Source organism: Dasypus novemcinctus, chromosome 9 (genome assembly GCF_030445035.2).
Source record: "Dasypus novemcinctus isolate mDasNov1 chromosome 9, mDasNov1.1.hap2, whole genome shotgun sequence".
In the NCBI taxonomy this organism is placed as follows: Eukaryota; Metazoa; Chordata; class Mammalia; order Cingulata; family Dasypodidae; genus Dasypus; species Dasypus novemcinctus.
In genome coordinates, this window is record NC_080681.1 from 126,904,273 (window position 1) to 126,923,936 (window position 19,664).

General features: G+C 64.8%; 2 protein-coding genes across 2 annotated transcripts; one reads left to right on the top strand and one right to left on the bottom strand.

The window, feature by feature from the left end:
* The first annotated feature begins 699 nt into the window (after nucleotides 1-699).
* On the top strand, nucleotides 700-10,720 carry KLHL21 (kelch like family member 21). The gene is made up of 4 exons (XM_004484943.5): nucleotides 700-1,824; nucleotides 3,837-4,242; nucleotides 6,995-7,067; nucleotides 7,694-10,720. Exons 1-4 carry the CDS (start codon nucleotides 804-806, stop codon nucleotides 7,985-7,987), a joined length of 1,794 nt encoding a protein of 597 aa, XP_004485000.3. The 5' UTR covers nucleotides 700-803; the 3' UTR covers nucleotides 7,988-10,720.
* Nucleotides 10,721-11,321: 601 nt separating this feature from the next.
* On the bottom strand, nucleotides 11,322-19,626 carry ZBTB48 (zinc finger and BTB domain containing 48). The gene is made up of 11 exons (XM_004453501.5): nucleotides 19,491-19,626; nucleotides 18,299-19,064; nucleotides 17,595-17,836; nucleotides 15,384-15,495; nucleotides 14,798-14,890; nucleotides 14,494-14,580; nucleotides 14,235-14,389; nucleotides 13,635-13,771; nucleotides 13,380-13,544; nucleotides 13,094-13,182; nucleotides 11,322-12,967 (listed from the first exon to the last, which is right to left on the bottom strand). The coding sequence occupies exons 2-11, from the start codon at nucleotides 18,977-18,979 to the stop codon at nucleotides 12,671-12,673; spliced, it is 2,058 nt and encodes a 685-aa protein (XP_004453558.1). The 5' UTR covers nucleotides 18,980-19,064; nucleotides 19,491-19,626; the 3' UTR covers nucleotides 11,322-12,670.
* Nucleotides 19,627-19,664: the final 38 nt, after the last annotated feature.

Below are 19,664 nucleotides of genomic sequence, written 5' to 3' on the forward strand. Positions count from 1 at the left end.
GGAAAGCCCCATCTGGCTAAAGCCGCCGTGTTGGTTGGGGAGGTCTGGCCCCTGGACCCTGAGTGCCCCCGGGAGGTCAGGGTGACCACCCAGGCAGGCCTGCCCGCTCCGGAGGGCAGCTGGGGTCCCCAAGAGTCAGTTCGCGAAAAGGGACACCAAAACGCCTCTTGGGGCGCTGGCTGAAGTTAGCGACGGGATGCGTGTAGCTGGAAACGCCCGCAGACCCCTGGGGGCTGGCCCTGCTTCCCAACCCCCACCACCTCAAAACCCTGGGTCCTGAGCTGGGACCACCCCGCCGCTGGAAACCTGCCCGGCGAGAGGCTGACCGACCAGCCCTCGCCACTAGAGGAACTTGAAAAAACAATCAGAAAAGCCATTGTGCCAAGTGGTTCTCGGGCCCAGGGCGGTGGCAGCCGCGGAGCCCAACGCGGCCCGGGCGGCCTCGGTGGCGGGCGCCGCGCTCTCCTCCAGCCGGGCTAGGCTGAGAGGCCACTTGTCACAGCTGTCCCCGAGCTCGGCGTCGCCGGAAGGGCGGCGAGGGGCAGGCGGGGGCCGGGTGACTCAGCCGCGCGAGCGAGGGGGCGGCCAGCCGGCGCGCTCCGCGGGACACGCGGGCCCAGGGAGGCGGCGCCGGGCCTGGCGGGGTTAAGTGGGCGGCGCCCCGCGCCCGCCCCGCCCCGCGGCCCGCCCCGCGCCCCGCCCGCCCCGGGCCGCCGCGCCCGTCCCTATTTATAGCGGCGGCGCCGGGTGCGCCGCGGTGTCCCCAAGCGGCGCGCGGTGGCCGGGTCCGCAGCCGAGGCGCCATGGAGCGGCCGGCGCCCCTGGCCGTGCTTCCCTTCTCGGATCCCGCGCACGCCCTGAGCCTGCTGCGCGGCCTGAGCCAGCTGCGCGCCGAGCGCAAGTTCCTGGACGTGACCTTGGAGGCGGCGGGCGGGCGCGACTTCCCGGCGCACCGGGCCGTGCTGGCGGCGGCCAGCCCCTACTTCCGCGCCATGTTCGCGGGGCAGCTGCGCGAGAGCCGCGCCGAGCGGGTGCGCCTGCACGGGGTGCCGCCCGACATGCTGCAGCTGCTGCTCGACTTCAGCTACACGGGCCGCGTGGCGGTGAGCGGCGACAACGCCGAGCCGCTGCTGCGCGCCGCCGACCTGCTGCAGTTCCCGGCCGTGAAGGAGGCGTGCGGCGCCTTCCTGCAGCAGCAGCTCGACCTGGCCAACTGCCTGGACATGCAGGACTTCGCCGAGGCCTTCAGCTGCGCGGGGCTGGCGAGCGCGGCGCAGCGCTTCATCCTGCGCCACGTGGGCGAGCTGGGCGCCGAGCAGCTGGAGCGGCTGCCGCTGGCGCGCCTGCTGCGCTACCTGCGCGACGACGGGCTCTGCGTGCCCAAGGAGGAGGCCGCCTACCAGCTGGCGCTGCGCTGGGTGCGCGCCGACCCGCCGCGCCGCGCCGCGCACTGGCCGCAGCTGCTTGAGGCCGTGCGCCTGCCCTTCGTGCGCCGCTTCTACCTGCTGGCGCACGTCGAGGCCGAGCCGCTGGTGGCGCGCTGCCCGCCCTGCCTGCGCCTGCTGCGCGAGGCGCGCGACTTCCAGGCGGCGCGCTACGACCGCCACGACCGCGGGCCCTGCCCCCGCATGCGGCCGCGCCCCTCCACCGGCCTCGCCGAGATCCTCGTGCTCGTGGGCGGCTGCGACCAGGACTGCGACGAGCTGGTCACCGTCGACTGCTACAACCCGCAGACGGGCCAATGGCGCTACCTGGCCGAGTTCCCCGATCACCTGGGCGGGGGCTACAGCATCGCGGCGCTGGGCAACGACATCTACGTGACCGGTGAGTGGACGGGCCGCCCCCCTCGCTCTGCCCCTTGCCCCCGCGCCCCAGGCAGGGGTCTCTGGGGCCTGCCTCCGGAGAGGATATCCACCTGCAGGAGAAAGCCACCGAGCCTGGGTCCCGGGCGGCACCTGAGTCGCAGCGGCCACATCCTGCGTCTCTTACTCCCCCCACCCCACTCCCTCAGTCAGAGTGACGCTTCCCAGGGTTGAGCGGGAGAAAGGGCTCCTTGTGTGAGCGAGGACAAGTAGCTGCTTGTGGCTGTTCTCTAATGCTGGGGCTGCCCGGGTGAGCCGGAAGGTGCCACCCCCCCATTTGGGTGGAAGTTGCTGGGCGTTTACACTGCACAATAGGTGCTTTCTTTTTCTCCTCTAGGAATCCGGGGACAGGGTGACGCCCCGGGAGACCTGCATCCCAGGGGATTCCTGCCTGCCCTGGGCCAGGCTCCTGACTCACTGGCCGGCCCCTGTGACAGGTTCCCTTGGGCTGCGTGCTGACCGTCACGCGGTGTGGAGGCTGAGCTGGCCTCCGCGACTGTAAACACAGTCATGTGCCAGGAGGGTTTCTTCCAGTTACTTGGCCCGAACCCCAAAACGCTGCCGAGTCATGGTAGGCGGGCCGCAGCCGCCCCGGCGCAGGGCTTCTCCCACATCTTCTGCTGAAGATAAATCCCCGCTGAAGCTGGAGGGCGGGGTGACGGGGGTGGGCGCTGCAGCTGCTGAGTGAGGAGAGGTCCCACCCGGTCGGGATCGGTGGCTCTGCCTCTGGGGTGCAGGCCCGAGCCCAGCTTGGCACACTGGGGAGAACACCTCGCTCTAAGGCAAATGCTCCCACGCTCCGCGGTCCCTGGAGGCGTCGAGGCCGAAGGGCGCGCTCGGCTCTCCGTGGCTGCAGCTCAGGGTCCAGCCTCTGCCGGCATCTGCCAGGACCTAGCCCTCTTTCTATTCGGAGGTTGGCCCCGTGTGTGGGTTGGTGTCCCCAGCGACTCGGAGCTGAGCACTGACCCCCAGAACTGGCCGGACTGGCCCCAGCTTCCGCTCGACTGTCCACGAACGCCGCGGCCGAGCAGCTGATGCTTTGGGTCTCGGCAGCTGGCCCGGTCACTCCGTGCGGCTGCCTGTGGCACGTCCCCTGGGGGCGAGATAGCCGCCCGCGGCTGCCTTGGCATCTTTGGAAGGGAGGAGTAGACTGGCCTTGGCAGGGGCTGGAACGTGGTCTTCTCCCCGGAGGAGCTCCGGCCCTGGCTGGAGCTGAGGGGTGTGCTGGGCCCTGGGCGCTTCTCTTGTGGGGGCTTCTGGGTCCTGAGCCGGCCTCGGGTTGTGCTCTTGATCACAGCCAGCAGCTTCTTCTCGAAGCTCTTCACTGAAATGAGGGTGTGGACAGAGGGTCCCGGTGTGCTTGGAGAGCTCGGCCAGGTTCCGCCAACGGCACGCCCCTGTAACCAGCCCCCGCAGGCCCCCTCGCAGCGCTCCTTTCCTTGCCGAGTCTCTGGCTTGCAGTAGTTCTCTCGCTTTGCCCCTGCCCAGCCTTGGCTAGGGCTGCCCAGGCCACCCAGTGTTTGGTGAACAAGTCCCTGCCTGGCCCAGCCACACGCTCTGTGGCTCCCCAGGAGAGTCCCCCCAAGGCCCCGAGGCCCTGGCCAGTTAAGTCACTTTATGGGGGATAGGGGACTCCAGACTGAGGGTTTGATTGGACTCGAGGCCCCAGGGCCTTTGCTTGACTTGCAGAGACCTGGCCCTCCGCTGGCCTGGCACCAAGCAGGGCCCTGTTTCCTGGGTTGACGTTGGTCGTGGCTCCCGGGCAGCGGTCAGCATATGCGTTGCCTTAGTTACGGCTGGGAGCCCCCGGTCCGGGCTCTGGGCAGAGGGGACAGCTCCGGGATGCGAATTGAGGTTGAAGCTGGTGACAGGCCCTCTCAGAAGCGCAGGAAAGGGCAGGTGGGGACGGGCTCGGGGGGGACTTGCCCGCCTGCCTGTTGTCCAGGCTGACCCCGGGCCCCGTGCGCCCCGCAGGCGGTTCTGACGGCGCACGGCTCTACGACGGCGTGTGGCGCTATAACTCCAGCGTGAACGAGTGGACGGAGGTGGCACCCATGCTGAAGGCCCGCGAGTACCACAGCTCTTCCGTGCTGGACGGGCTGCTCTACGTGGTGGCTGCCGACAGCACGGAGCGCTATGACCACACATCCGACACCTGGGAGGCCCTGCAGCCCATGGCCTACGCCATGGACAACTGCTCCACCACCGCCTGCCGCGGCCGCCTCTACGCCATCGGCTCGCTGGCCGGCAAGGAAGCCATGGTGATGCAGTGCTACAACCCCGACACGGACCTGTGGTCCCTCGTGGACTGTGGCCAGCTCCCGCCCTGGTCCTTCGCCCCCAAGACAGTGACTCTCAACGGACTCATGTACTTCGTCAGGTGAGTCCCGGGCGCCACGTCCGCCGGCGGTTTGGCGGCTCTCGCCATTGCCCCCGTTCACGGAGGAGAAAACTGAGGCAGAGCCTGGTCGCTGAGCCCACGGCGTTGGCACCCCCCGACTTCTCAGCACGTGCCGTGAGCGGCCTGGATTTCTTAGGCAAGCAGAGCTGTGCTCCGTGGCGTTAGGTCCTTTTGGAGAATCTTTTGAGGTTCACCCCCCTCCCCCAATCCTGGGGGTCCCGTTAAAAGTCCCGGCTGTCCTCAGGCCACATTTGTTAGAATGGAGCCCGTCGCTGCGGAAGGCAAGTTTGAATTTGAAAAAGACCCAGAGCAGCTTTGGCCACTTGAGTCTTCCGGGCGGGCGTGGTAGCAGCCCTTGTGGGCGGAGCGTGCATGTCCGTCAGGGTCTGTCCTGGGACTGGGGGCTGTCCCTGTGCCCGCTCCTCCCGCTCCTCCCGCCCCGGCTCCAGCGCAGAGAGCACTCACTGAGGGACAACGGCTTTCTCCCGGGCTGCTCTCGACTGGGGAGGGACTCGGTTCCGGGGCACCTTGGTAAGGGCGTGCGTAGGCTGACGCCACCTGCCCCATGGGCAATGGCACATCGATCTCCACGGTAGCCCCATGAGGTGGCCACCGTGGCTGGCCCCCTTTCACAGATGGCAAAGCAGGGGCTCAGGGTGCTAAGGGGACCTTTCCACAGCCACAGGCCTTCAGTGGTGGGGCAGGGTTTGAGCCGGGGTCGCATGGCCCAGGTCCCGAGGGTGGGGCGCCGCGACACGCACGGCCGCCCTGCCCCTCCGCGGCCTTGGCCACATGGAGGAGAGCCAGAGGCTTACCGCGCATCCGCTGGTCACAGCCAAAGTTCTCCTCCCAGCAGGAGGACACCAGGAGTGCCAGGCCCGGCTTCCGCGAGCGCGCGCATGTGCTGTGTGTGTGTGTGCAGACGCGTGCCGGCCGCTCGCTTCCCTGTCCGGGGGCCTGCCTGAGCTGTGGGACCAGCGGGCAAAGGGAGGGGTGACTGGCCGTCCCACTTGGTCTGGGGCTTTGAACGGGCAGCCCCAGAGGGTGCTGCATGGCCTGCGCCCCTTCCCCAGACCTGAGCTGAGGGCTGCTTCCAGAGACCTGGCCAGGCTCGCTGGTCGCTGACATGGCCCCGGGGCCTGAGGGTCCCCCTTGCCAGGGGCCTGGGATCTGCTCTGAGAAAATGCTGGAATCTTGGCCCGCTCCGGGTCTTACTCTTAGGAAGATCGTCTGGGCCTTCGCCAGGACGTGGTGGGTGTCCCCAGAGCGGGGGTGGAGGTGCTGTGAGCACAGCGCCCCGGAGCGCCAGGGCTGCGTCCGGCCCCTCCGCTGAAGCCCTGGGACCAGTCCCTTTGAGAATGTCCTCACCTCCCTGGCCCTCAGAGCCAGGCCAGGCCGTGGCAGACGTCCGCACACCCTGGTGCGGCTCACCTGCTAAACCGTGCCATCCGGAAGGAAGCTTTGGGGTATCCCCATCCCCTCTGCTAGCTTTCTGCACAGGGTTCAGCTAAGCCCACAGCAGGTGCCACGGCCGCCCCTTTGCCCTTTGACATTTCTCCAGGTGAGCAGGGGGAACAGGCCCAGGCTCTGGGACCCACACCAAGGAGACGTCCACCACAGAGCTGTGCCATCCATGACCCATCAGGAGCCACGTGACTCCTGCCCAGAATGCCACCTGCCTCTGGGCAGCCCCTGTCCCCAGGGAGGACCCAGCACTGGGGGCTGCTGGCCTGGGCCGCGAGCAGAGCACCCGGCTCAACTCCCGTGAGGGGTGGCCCCTGGCCGGGAGGCACCGACCCCCCCCAAGGAAGGAGCTGGGGGTGCAGGGCAGCCTGGCCACCCTGGCCTTGGGGGGGGTGGTATCAGCTGGGAGTGGGGAGCGGACAGCCCAGCGGAGGAGTTCCACTTTGTAATTATCATCGCATGATTTGCCAACTAAGAATGGCTTTTATTACTCTTCTGAAATGGTTGGAGGTGATGGGGAGGGGCCGCAGAAAAAAAAGAATATTTTGTGACGTGAAAATTGAATTTCAAGTTTGGGTCCGTAAGCAAAGTTTGAACTGGAACGCCGCCAGCCTGTTTGTTGACGGATTGTCCATGGGGCTTTTGCCCAGCAACGGCCAAGTTGAGAAGTGGCGGCCAACGGTCAGGTCCACAGAGCCTGAAGAACTGACGCTGGCCCTTTTTGGAAGAGGTTTGCTGACCTCTCGTGGGTGTCGTCGCGGCGGCTGTGGTGGCTGCATCCCACTGTGGCGTTCGGTTGGACCTCTGCTTCCAAGGCTGTGCCTTGGGCCTCGGAACCTTCTGCAGGGAAGAGACCCGAAGGCCCCCGGGGCCAGGCACGGGGCATGGCTGGTGTCCTCGTGCCGGGCACTAATGCCCGGGGCAGGCCTAGGGGTGGGGGCAGCGGCCGAGGAGGTGTGCGTGGCGGCCTGGCCAGCCACGGAAGGCTTCAGGTGGTGGCCCAAGTCAACACAGGAGGAGGAGACTTGGGGGTGGTGGGGGGCTTAGAAGCCCTCAGGAGGGAAGGAAGGCACCAAGTTCAAGAACAGGAGGAAGCCATGGGGCTGCGGCAAGGGGCAGCCATGGCGAGTCACTCATGGGCGTAAAGTCGAGCTGAAGGCTGGGGCTGGCTCCCAAGCACCAAGGATGAGACTCCCCCAGAGGGCCCTTCTTGGGGAGCCGGCTGAGCCCTGCCCGCCTCCTGATGGGCCCCCGTGATCTCCCACAGGGACGACTCTGCCGAAGTGGACGTGTACAGCCCGGCAAAGAACGAGTGGGACAAGATCCCGGCTATGAATCAGGTCTGTTTACGCCTGTGCCAGCGCCCGAGGCCCAGGCGCTGCCATTTTGCGGCTGACATGTTGGCGCCATGCATCTCTGCCAGGCACTCGTGCCGGGGGGGCCCTTTATGACTTGTCAGCACAGGTGCTGGAGGGTGGCGGTCTCTTGGCTTTACCCTCAGGCTCGGCCGAGGCCAGGTTGAGCGGCATCCAGCAGCGTGACTGAGAGGCCAATGGCCCAAGCAGTTTCTGTCTAGGGCCACTGCGAGCTGGGCAGTGCCAGGAGAGAAGAGACGACAGTCCCAGCCCCTGGGGAGCTGACCTCACAGTGAGGGGGGTGGTAGGAAAGGAGAAAAACTGCCCCACTTGGCTTCCTGCCAGGGGGTTCGGTGGGATCGGGGTGAGGGTGGACTCTGCTGTTGAGTCTCCCAGGTGAGTTGACTTTGGAGCAGAGACCAGAGGGGACCTGAGCTCTAGTTAGCCTGAGAAGAGTATTCCAGGCACGCGGGAACCGCCGTGCAAAGGGCCTGTGGTGGGGCTTGCCTGGTGGCTTCATGGAAAAGGCAGGAGTGGCCGCAGCAGAGGGAACAGCGGGCGCCAGAGATGAGGTCAGACGGCCCCCCTCACCCACCCGCCTTGGCCCGCAGGTGCACGTTGGAGGCAGCCTAGCGGTCCTGGGAGGGAAGCTGTACGTGTCTGGTGGGTACGACAACACGTTTGAACTCTCGGACGTGGTGGAGGCGTACGACCCTGAGACGCGGGCTTGGAGCGTGGTGGGACGGCTCCCGGAGCCCACCTTCTGGCACGGCAGCGTCAGCATCTTCCGCCAGTTCATGCCCCAGACACCCCTGGGCGGGCGCGGCTTTGAGCTGGACAGCGGTGGCGGTGACGGGACCCCAGGCCGGCCGCGGCAGCAGCAGCACCTGGACGAGCTGCACTAGCCCTGGCCTGGGCCCGGGCAGGCCTCGGTGCAGGTGACCTGGTACCTCTGGAGGGCAGGGGGCAGCGACCTCGCCAGGTGCAGCGTGGGCTCTTGGGCTCCGTTGCCCGGAACGTTTCCGTGCGTTTGGAAACTCCCAGCGGCCCAAGCCCATTGGGAGCACCCCTCCCTTGGCCGTGGGCACCGTCGCCCCCAGCCCACCGAGGCGGGAAGGGACCCTGTGAGAAGCCCGGGGCTGTCCTGGGCCTGCCTTCCTGCAGGTTCCCAGCCCCCTGCGCCCCTGGCTGGGCCCGGAGTGCCAGGGGAGGCTGGCCGCTGGGGTGCCTCAAACCTCACACTTTGGGGGGCTTGCCTGTCTAGGTCCTCGCCCCTGCCAGGGCCTCGCACCCAGGCACCTCCCAGTACTGGGACCCCTTGACTGTGAGCTCGAACCAGGGGTGGGGGCGGCAGGTCCCTGAACGGGGGCCTGCTGGGTGTCCTGCCTGGCGAGGACATGGGGCTACGGTGGGCGCTGGTCCTCCCACCCCCCCCCACCCAGCTAGGGGGCCTGTCTCTGGGCCTGGGGCCCTGGGAGCCAGCCCAGCAGACCCTGCGCGTGTCCACGATTCACACATGGGTGAGGGTGGTCCCAGACCCCAGCCCTGTGCTGCACCCGGAATCAAAGATGCCGGTGCTTCTCAAGGAGACCAAGGGCAGGGGTGCCTTGGGGTGTGGGATGCCTCCAGCTTAACCCGTCCTTCAAAGAAGTGGGCGCAAGCTGGAAACGGGCGAGTTTGACTCTGAAGGCCGTTTCAGAAGTGCCATTGCCAAAGCTCTCAGCAGGGGGGGGGACGCCAGGTTCTGGGGCCAGCCCCAGAAGCAGGAGCTCCGGAGATCCCTGACTCGGGGAGCCCCGGGGTTCTCAGGAAGCCTGAGGCTCCCTGTGGCCCCGTAAGATACCCAACGTAGCCTTTGCTGGAATTCGTCCTTCATTCTGTGCTAGAGAGGATTTGGGGGCTGCGTTTTCCGTATTAGATAAATGGAAACAAACCTCTCTCAACTTGCCTCCTGGTGACCTGGCCATTAGAGATGTGCTCACAGGGAGGGGGAAAAAAGGTGGGGGGCTATTACTAAGGAAATTGGACTTGAGCCCCTTTTCATGACGAGACGGCCTGCACTGCCCCCCCCCCCGCCCCCCGAGAAAGCCCTGCCTTCGTTGAGCCCCAAACGCTAGCGGTCGCCTTTCCGCGCTTGGTTGCCATTGGGATAGGGGTAGACGTCCTGCTGCAGGCCCCCTGCCTGCTCACCATGAGCTCTTCTCCTCCCCGGGGGGTTACGCCCGCTCCCACAGCTGAGCACCCACTGTGTACTGGGAACAGGGGCTGAGGAAGGCCTTTCTCCTGCCTTGGGGCATCCTGCCCAGGGGGCCCACGAGGGGTCCCGGCTGGCCAGGCCTGGGCTGTGGACCCAGGGACAGCGGGGAGACATGGGCCTGGACTTCTCAGCCTTGGGGTACCCCTGGCAGATGGTTTTTTTTCTGGGGCCCCAGGACTTTGTCCAGCTGCTGGGAGCTAGGAGGGTGGCTGGGCCGTGCCCTTGCTGGGTGAGGGGCTCCCAGGGCCGCCCCCATCCCTCTTGGTCCTGATGTATGCTCCCCCCAGCTGGGGCCTTGGCCCTGGGCGGTGCCTCTGGCTGCCCCTGACCTGCAGAGGGGGACAGCTGCTGGGCTCCACCAGATGGCACGTGTCCCTGTGGGGGAGGGCTGACCCTGCCTGTACAGCAGGCAGAGCCCGAGGTCCTGGCCTCCCTCCTCGCAAAGCGCGCCCGGGGCCCTTTGTGGGGGTGCTCAGCCTTCGCAGCAGCCCGAGAAGGCAGGGCAGGGGTCCGGGCAGGGGTTGCCAGCACACAGGTGAGGGACGGAGCGAGCAGCCCTCCCAGCAGCCCTTCCTGCCTCCTGCGAGACCAGGCTGCAGCTGTCAAGGTCAAGGACAGTCCAAGGGCAGCAGCTTCAGGGGAAGAGGCATGAAATAAAGCTCTTTAGCTGGGACGGGGTGCTGCCAAGGCTGCCTGGCGTTGTCGTCCTGGCCCTTGGGGCAGTGCCATCGGGGCACTGGTCTGAGCCCAGGCTCACTGGCCGCCCCCACGGGGCTCGGGGCCTCCACTGGCCTCCTCACGCGCTGGGCCACTGCCCCGGCTCCTGCCATCTCTTCCTCTTACTACTTCACTGTGACCGACAGCCACCCTGTCCCACTCTCTATTGGCATGGGTGTGTCCCTCTTTGCCCACTCTCGAAAACCACCCATGCCCTGCGACCAGGACCCTGTCTTTGGGTTTGAAAGACCAAGGTGGGGAAGGGGGGTACAGCAGGAACCTCAGGAACCAGCCACTCCCGCCAGTCAGCAGCCCCCTTCCTGTGGGTGGTCCGGGGCTGGGGGACCCTCTAGACCACACCCTACCCCCCCAGAGCATCCCTGACTGCTGTCTCCACGCTGACCTTGGGATGAATGCCAGCCAGGCTACAAGCTAAGTTATGAAAACTCAGTGACAGCTGCTGACACAGACCTAGCAGGTGTCTTGTCTGTAAGATTCTCCTACAGGATTCAGGACACCCTCGTGTACAACATCAGAGTCCACCCCGGTGCGGGGCAGATTTGCCATATTTATTTTCGTGTATTCTGTAAGCTGACGTGTCCAGGATCTTGTTGAAGGTTTTAGGATGCCTTCCAGACTTTTTGAAATAAAAGTGTTTCCTCTCTGCTTGGTGTCGTTCTGTCCTTGTGCCGCGGTGCTTCCTGGGAACCTTTTAGGGTGAGGCCAGATGGGGGCCGGGGAGGGCAGAGAGCCATGCCTGATGACCTGGGGAGGAGCCAGGCACATGCGGGGGCTGGAAGGGGCTCCTCTCCTGCTTCAGACCGCAGACCGTGGCTCAGCTCCTCTGGGTGACGTGGACAGGAGGGGCAATGCCCAGGCCAGGAAGCACAGTGGGTGACCTCTGGGTTGGGGGCGCTGTCACCTCACTGGCCAGTTCCAAGGTACTTTAACAGTCCAGATTTTCCCTGTGGGGCTCCCCTGCTCGCGCTTCACAGGGGAAGGGCAGGGGGTTGGAGAGCCCTCTGCAGCAGGATGACCCCCGAGTGAGGGGAGCACCCTGAAACCAACTGGGAGTTCCCATCAGGCTTGGGAATGGCTTCCTGGTCCTCTGGTGGGCAGGGTGGAGAGCCAGCCAAAGTGGGGGGGGGGGCTGGGCGGGCAGAGGGAGGGAGCATGGCGAGGCCACGGTTCCTCTCCTCTCCTCGATACCCTTCCCCCAACAGGAAGAAATTCATAACCTATAGAGGAAAATCAATCAAACCTGGTGGCAGTTACTGCATTTAATACGCGCTTCAGCACTGGGCTCCCTGATGGGCAAGGTGTAAAAGGCAAGATGACTAGATGGGCTCTGGGTCCCAAGTAGAAAATCGTTCTAGCCTCAAAAATTGCAGGCGGGATTTAGCGAGGGGGTGAGTAGCACCAGGCTACGCCACCATTGCTGGTTCACAACTTCCTGGGTGCAAGCACCGAGCTGAAGCGCTTCCGTCCATCCTTTCGAGGGGCTAGACCTGTGTCTCTTCCCATTTAGGGAGTGGCATTTTGGTGACTGCATGGCATAGAACAGGCAGGGGCAATGCTGCGTGCCCTCCAAGGCTGGGACGCAAACAAGCCTTGTGGCTTCTGCCTTCTCGTGGCACACCTGCACCTGGAACCCGGCCCCCATGCGCTGAGGAAGCCCAGCAGTGCAGGGGGACCCAGGCCCTGCACCCCTACCCTGAGGGCCCAGCTGGCAGCCACGCTAGTCGGCCCTGTGAGTCAGCCCCCCTCAAAGCAAGTCCTCCAGCTCTCAGTAAGAGAGGCGTGGTTGGTTATGCAGCAGCAGGTAACTGGCTCAGTGAGCGTTTTCCTTTACTTCTGGTCCATGAAGCGTGCACTGTTAACGCCATTTAAAGAACAAGATCAAAGTGTGAGCAGCTGGGAACCCGCCCAAGGCCACAGAGTTGTAAATAAAGGCGCAGAAGGACTCACAGGTTCCCAGTGCCCCCCAGGCCAGCCAGCACCCCACCTGCAGCTCCCCGGCAGCTGGAGAATCCAGCGCCAGGCCTACCCAGAAGGCTCCCGCCATCCTGGCCTGGCCTCCCTGTGCCCCAGACCTGGGCAAGCAAGCCAAGCAGAGCCAAGTGTGCTCTGGTAGGCGCACCGCCAGTCAGCGTCCAGGGTGCACCCAACTGGGCACGGCCCTCCTCGATCCCAGGCCTTGCGCCCATCTCCACTTGGGCCAGCAAGGCCATTGGCGGGACCCTGGCCACTGTCAAGATTCCCAAGCTTGGGAACGAGTTCTACCTCCACTACCTGGCCACACCTGACACACACAAGAGGAAGTGCCAGCACTGCATCTGCCTAACACTTCCTGTACTGTGTGACCCTATGAGATGAGGGAAACAGACGCAGAAAAGGGCAGAGGCCCAAGCCCAAGTTCCCTCGGCTGGGGTCACCCCACAAGACGGGGGCACTGCCAGCTCAGCAGGTGCCATCTCTTCTGAGGGTGCAGGTGCAGAAAGCGCATCGCTGGCGTCCTGCCCACGCTTCAGGCTCCTGGGGAACAGACCACGGCGGGCCCGACGCAGGCGAGTCCAGAGCTGGGTGGCTTGTTGGGGGCCACAGGGAGGAGCGGCTACGTGTCGCTGTCCTCAGGGATGGCAGCTGTGATCAGGAGGGAGGGCTCCAGGACGCCCGGGCCGGCGAAGGTCTCCTCCGGGCATGGCCTCTGGCCCGGGAGCTGGGAGGCCAGGCCGGCCTGGGCCAGGGACTCCACGATCACCTCGGCCGAGCCCACCTCCAGCTCGGCAGGCGGCTGCAGCGCCACCACCACCATCTTCTCGTCCTCGATGACCAGGTTCCGGAGCTTGCGCTGCCGCGGGTTGTAGTTTTCCACGCGGTCGTGGATCTCCATGTGCCTTCGCAGGTGAGCCTGGAGAGGGGGACGGGGTGTCAAGCCTGCAGGCAGGGGCCTGAGGGTGGGTGGGTCAGGTGCTTGGGCCAGGGTGGGGTAGGGCTGGGGGGACTCAGAGCTGGGGGGCCCAGGGCCTTGGCCTACCTGCCGGGTGAACTTGTAGCCACATTCAGTGCACTCGAACTTCCGCACGCCCTTGTGCCTTCTGACGTGCACGCGTAGCTGCTCCACAGCTGCAGGAGAGCAGGACGGTGACGGGTCCACCCAGGTGTGGGGAGCGGGCAGGGGTCAGCCCCGGTCCCGGGGGCCTGAGTGCTCCCCCTGAAGCCCTCTGCCTCCAGCCGGCTGGCAACAGAGCCCGCCCAGACCAGCGCTCCTCCCAGGAGGCTCCCCACGGGGGACGAGGGGGGACCCCGGGCGGCCCAGGTACCTTTGAAGGTCTTCCCGCAGATCTGGCAGAAGTGGGGCCGGCCCTCCTGGTGGCGGCTGGCGACGTGCCTCAGGAGGGGGCCCTTCTCGGTGAAGCGCTGCTCACAGAACTCACAGCTAAAGGGCCGCTCGCCCGTGTGGGTGCGGTTATGCTTGTCCAGGCTGGCTGCGGGGACGCGGCGGCGGGGACTCAGTGGGGGCCTCGGGGGGGGGGGGTCCCGGGGGGGGGCGGGGCAGGGCAGGCGGGCAACCTCACCTTGGGTGCGGAAGGTCTTGCCGCAGAGGTGGCACTGGAAGGGCTTCTCGCCAGTGTGCGTCCGCAGGTGCATGTTGAGGTTGGCCTTCTGCGTGAAGGCGTGGCTGCAGAACTCGCAGACGTACGGCCTCTCGTTCCTGCGGGGGGCACGGGGCCGTCGCCACCATGGAGGGAAGGCGCCCTTCACCTCCACGGCAGCCAGGTCACGCCTGGCTGAAGGGCCCTGGGGACGGGAGGAAGGAGGGCTCCAGCAGGGCCAGGAAGGGCCCACCTCCAGCTGGGAGGCGCGGAAATGCCTGTGGAGCCAGCGTCACAGGAAATGGGGACAGAGGGCACAGGAGATGCGGCCGAGGCCTGAGGGCTTGTCCTGCGAGATCCAGAGCTTCCTTCGCCTGAAGGCCCTGCCCCCAGCCTCTGCCTGGCAAGCGCTCACTAGCCTTCAGGTCCCGACCCCAGGGGGCTGCAGACCCAAGATTTTGGGGGGAGGGGAGCAGAAGCACTTATCACACGTGAAAGTCAGCAAGCTGCTTCCTGGCTAGCCACTGCCTCGAGCTGGCTGCGGGGCCGGGCCCTGGTGGGGGGAGATGGGCAGGCGCCAACCTGTGCTTGGCCTTGATGTGCATCTGCAGGCCATTGCGGCTGGAGGCCCGGTGCCCACACTCCTCACACACGAACAGCTTCTCGCCGCGGTGCTTGAACGCCTCATGCAGCTGTAGCTCCGTCCGTGACAGGAAGCACTTGGCACAGGTGGGGCACTGCCAGGCACAGGGGATGGGCCAGATGAGGGCGGGGCCCCAGGACTCCACGCGGCCTGCCCACCCGGGCGCAGCCCCAGCACTGCCCGGCTCCAGTCACCTACAGCATGGGGTTTGGGGGCTCCGTGCAGCTTGATCATGTGGCTCTGAAGGTCCTTCTTCTGCATGAACTGCTGGGAGCAGGAGGAGCACTAGAAAACAGCCCCACCGTCACCTCCGGGGCGGCCACACCCACGCAGCCCTGGCCACCCAGGGCCACGTCGGCAGGGCTGACCAGACAGCACCTGGGGTGAAGGGCACTGGGGTGGGCAGGGGAGGCTGGGGCTTCTCGGCTGCCATCGGGGGAGGTACCTGGCACCACCCCCCGGAAAGGGCTGGGTAGCGGGTGGCCTGTGGGCCAGGCCTGACCTTGTAGGGCATCTCCCCGGTGTGGGCTACCATGTGCACCCGCAGCTCCAGCCTCCGGCGAAAGGTCTCCTGGCACACGGAGCACGTGAAGACCTGGCAGTGGGGCAAGCAGGGCCAGCGTCAGGGGTGCCTCTGCCGGCAACGGGGGCTTGCACTCGCTGCTGGGAGTAATCTGCCCGAGGGGGGACACGCTGGGTGGGAGAGGGTAACACGTAACCCGCCTGCCCTGGCAGCCCCCGCACCCCCCATGCCGAGCCACACTCCTGCCGCAGCACGAGGCCAGCAGCCCCCACCGTCTGTGGGAGGAGGGGGCTGGCCAGGGGGCCTTTCCCGACCTCCAGCCCCGTCCACATAGAGCTGAGCCCAGGAGCACGGGTGTGCAAATCCGAATGCCTCCCACCACGTCCTCCTGGGCTTGGCCCTTCGCACAGGGGACCTCGGCGTCCTCACCTGTGAAACCAGGGCATGGACTGGGCAGCACCCGCGGAGCAGCAGCCCTCTCCAGGTTACAGCCTCTGTCCGACACACGGCTGCAGCGCAGGCAAGGCCACGCACCCTGCCCACACTCCCGGCAGCCGCCAAGTACCTGTTCTGAACGGTTCATGCAGTTCCGGGCCTCGTGCTCCAGGAGGTTCTCCTTCCGGAAGTAGCACTTCCCACATTTGGGACACTCGAAGGGCTTCTCCCCAGTGTGTTTCCTGCCAGGAGAGAAGCCAGCAGGGTGTGGGGGCTAGGACTCCCTCCCTCCCCCAGCCCCCGCACTCTGTGCAGAGAGGAGCATGCGCTGTCCCCCGGCAAGGCTGGCCCTGCACGCAGCTCACAGGCTCGCTCCTGGGGTGTGGGCTGTGGAACCTGCCGGGGTGCGCACAGAGCCAGCCCCGCAGCCTCCCTGCTGGCTGCAGAGGCCAGCACCCTCCAGAAGCAGAAGTGGCCCCTGGCTCCCGACCACCTGGAAAAATACAATCTGCCAGACTTGTTGGGAGCGCCAGCTCCAGAATCGCAGCCAGAACCCGAACATGGCTCACCTGTACCGACACCACCACAGGTGGCCTCCGGTCTCCTGGACTGCAGGCTCCCTGCGCCTACTACCTAGTCTCCCCCACTCCTGCTCCCGGCTCCCCTGCTCCCCGCCTCCTGCTCCCGGCTCCCCAACAGGCCTGGCTCCCCAACAGGCCTTACGTTCAGTAGCCAAAGGCATCTTGTAAATTAAGTCAGTTACTGCATTCTTTGCTCAAAACCTTCCAGTGCTTCCTGCTTCACTCTGGAAAAGGCCCCAGAGGCCAATGGCGCTCCCGGCGGGACTGGCGTTGTGGGCCTCCCTCGGGAAGCTCCCCCCAGGTCTTCCACCCTGCTGCCTGTTCAGACATGCCGGCCTCTGTGCTACTCCTGCTGCCTGTTCAGACATGCTGGCCTCTGTGCTACTCCTCCAGCATGCCAGGCTCCCCCTGCCCCAGGGCCTTTGCCCTGGCTCTCCCCTCTGCCTAGGACACTCTGTTCACTTCCTCACCTCCTTGACTTGACTCAAGTCTCACCTTCCTGGTTAGTCTACCCAGACTCTACCCCACACCTCCAAGAGCCTTGGCTCTGCTCTGCTTGTTCTTTCTCCCACAGCACTTCTTACCTTCAGCCATACCGTAGAACCTGCACGTCTGTTAGGTTTTCCATCGGCCTCACCCTACTAGGAGTCAGCTCTACTAGGGACTTGTTTTGTCCTCTTATGCATCCCAAGCACCCAGAGCAGTCTTGTCAGCTAGCTGGTGGCTGGTCTTTGAATAAGCCAAATGAAACACGACCAAAGAGTCCCTGAGCGGCATCAAAAGGGCACATACCAACCAGGCCAACCTGCCAGTGCCCCAAGGTGTCTCTCATCCTCTGCTCTCTCACCTGTCCTCGACTACTATTCCAATGACCACGGGAGGCCACCACTCCCCTCGTAGTTCCCAGGGCCAGTTCAGTAACCTGAACTGACAGGGGGCAAGGGCTTAGTGCTCTACCTTCACTTCTCACACAGGGGCTCTGGCAGAACATCCCCTGCCCCAGGGTCTTCCCACACCCAGATTTTCCCAAGGACTCCACGGGCAGCAGCTGCCCCAAAGCAAAGCTCCAACCACAGTTGATTGGGAATGGCTTTCTCAAATGAACTACTGACAAAACGTGGGCAGTCCAGCCTGGCCTTGACAAGAAACACCATGATGCACTTCACCTACTCTTCACCCCAGAGGCCCTGCGGGCACCCTGGAGCAGCCCTGACCAAGCGAACTCTGCAACAACGGCGACGTTCGAGGTCTGCACTGTCCAGTTCAGCAGGCAGTTTGGATGCAGCAGCTCTAGACAAATGTTCTCTCACACTCGGCCGACCACTGGGGCTGACAGGAACGCAGCAGTACCAGCCCTGACGGTCAGCACCTTGGCCCAAAGCCCAGCCTGCCAAGCTTCAGAAACCCGCACGGTCAGCCTCGCGGCTCCAGCTCAGGGCCACACGCGCCTCTCATCCCCTGGCAGAGGCCTGCTGGAGGCCAAGGTCCTCAGTGGGCAGAGCCTGTTGACAAAATATCCACACAGCCACCTCCAACCGGAGCGCTTACAGTGGGCCGACAGAGGAAGCAGGATCTGCCCCCAAGCTCGGTCCTCACTCCCTCGTGATCAGAGGCTCGTGACCAGAGGTGGGCCAGCCCCGGCACGCCATGCCTGAGATGTAGTCCCCGGCCTCGCTCAGCTCCGAAGTGGGGCCTCAGGGTCCCTCTCCCAACATAGGAATCACAGAAAGGAAAAAGAAACAGAAACCCAGAACATTTACCTGTTGTGGACTTTCAGGTAGTATTTGCTGAGGAACTTTTTCTGGCACGTGGGGCACTCAACCGGCACTGCCGTACCTCTTCTGTGCTCAGCGGACTCGGCCATTCCGGGACTTGCACTCAGGGCTGGCTTGGGAGCACAGAACTTTTTGATTATGTTGGACTTCCTCCTGGTAGGTGCAGACTCCGTCTCAGAAACATAATCACCGTCCCCATCATCTTCAACTTGAACCACCACCTCCCACTAGAGCAAAAGAAAGAACAGGAGAGGACAATATCACCAAAGCAGTCAACCCTCTGGGGACTGGGGACTGAGCTCCATTTCTACCCCAAGCTCCCAACCAGGGATCTCTCCAGAGGCTTCCCTCTCCGTGACTATTCCCTTCGGGGTCCCAGGAAAAGCAGCATCCGAATCCTGGATTTGGAGGACAATGGATCTAACAGTGGGGAAGAGGCTTGGCTGGATCTCACTGAGGAAACACCTGTAACCCTGATGCTGCCCACTTCACCCCAGAAAGCTGCACCCATGGACAGCTCTGACCTGCAGAAGGGTCAGCTTGAAGCTGCAGGATGGAGCTAACTCCCTGTTTGGAGGAAGCCTTCGTTTCAAAGATTCTACCATGGGGTCCAGATGTATCCCAGAGGAGTGTCATTTATTTCCCCCACTGCTGCCCTGGCCCCACCTTGGCAGCCCTGGGTAGAGTACCTCATTACTCCCGCCCTGCAGCTGGGCACCTTCAGCCTCAAAGGGCCTTGGGGGCACTTTGCAGTCCTCGGGCTCCCTGTCCTCTGGGGGGCCATGCTTCAGGGCCTGCTTGAGTTTCCCATGGGAGAAGAAAGGGTTGTCAGTCTGAGCAGAAAGCCCGAGCAGGGGCCTCTGGGGATTGTCACTGCCGCTGGGCTCCTGATCCCTGGGGACCTGATCTAGAGCCCTTGCAACTTCCTCTTCCTCCAAGGCCGGCGGCTCCTTAAGGCAGCTGTTCCCATCACGGAGCACGGGTTTCCCCAGGCCATTTGGTGCCTGTCCCACTGAGTTCTTGGGCTTGAAGCTCTGGCACAGTTCCACAACCTCCGGCACTCGTAACTCCTTGGCTGCCAGGAGCACTTGATCCCGGTTCCCTGAGGTGAGGGCAAGGTGACCAGTGTAGAAAAAGTCCAGCAAGAGGCCAAAGATCTCAGCGAAGCCAGCAGGGAGGACAACACTGCCCCCTGAGCCATCCCCATACAGGCTCTGGAAGAAGTGGCTGCAGCAGGCAAGGACACTCCAGTGTGCCTTGAACACCAGGCCCCCCACGTCCAGGGTGGCATCGCAGTACTGGCCCTTCTCCCGCTGCTTGTTGAGCTCCTGCAGGACCCTCACGCTGTGCTGGACGAAGCAGCCGTCCATGGTCTGGCAGAGCCGGAGCACCACGCAACACCCTGGCCAGCTGAGCAGAGGGGGAGCAGGAAAAAGCCCTGGATCTGAGAGGAATCTAGGAAAGGAAAGGGGAGGCGTGGCTCTACTCAAAACCACCCTTTATCAGAAGGAGGGCTAGGGTCAAGACTAGAGGGTGTATGCTGAAACCAGGGACGGACTGGAAGTATTCTGGAGAGCAGGGAGAAGTGAGCAGCCCAGAGTGGAGGTGGCCAGGTAAGATGGTGAAGGGGACAGGGACTCTGGCTGGCGGTGCCGGGAGAGCAGGGAGGGGAACAGGAGTGCCAGGGTCGTGAACGGGTGCCTGTCGGAAAAATCAAAGCTTGGGACGTGGAGGAGAAAAGCTCGGCGCAAATTGACCCGCCGGGCACAACGGAAGGACACCGGGCCCGGGAGCGGCGGTGGGCAGGTGCGCGGTGCCCACGCCGCGCCCGCAGGGCCCGCAGCCCTCCCTCGCTCGCCCCGCGCCGCCCGGCGCCCTCACCTGCGCGGGTCCTCGCTACGCGGGCCCCGCCCGCCCCGGCCCCCGGCCGCTGCTACAGCGCGAGGGACCAACTGCCTGGGCCGTACGCGCCGGACCGACAGCGCGAGGAAGCCGCCGTCGCCGGACGTGACGTCAAGGCGCGCCGACCAGGGTGGGACCGCCGGGAGTCGGAGG

Bases quoted from the DNA above. Each gene is read 5' to 3' on its own strand.
- KLHL21 (XM_004484943.5), top strand. From the start codon at position 804: ATGGAGCGGCCGGCGCCCCTGGCCGTGCTTCCCTTCTCGGATCCCGCG. The intron at 4,243-6,994 runs GTGAGTCCCGGG...GATCTCCCACAG, and splicing joins GGACTCATGTACTTCGTCAG to GGACGACTCTGCCGAAGTGG. The intron at 7,068-7,693 runs GTCTGTTTACGC...CTTGGCCCGCAG, and splicing joins AGATCCCGGCTATGAATCAG to GTGCACGTTGGAGGCAGCCT.
- ZBTB48 (XM_004453501.5), bottom strand. From the start codon at position 18,979: ATGGACGGCTGCTTCGTCCAGCACAGCGTGAGGGTCCTGCAGGAGCTC. The intron at 15,496-17,594 runs GTAAATGTTCTG...CTCTCCTGGCAG, and splicing joins TACCTGAAAGTCCACAACAG to GAAACACACTGGGGAGAAGC. The intron at 14,390-14,493 runs GTAGGTGACTGG...TGTGCCTGGCAG, and splicing joins GAGCCCCCAAACCCCATGCT to TGCCCCACCTGTGCCAAGTG.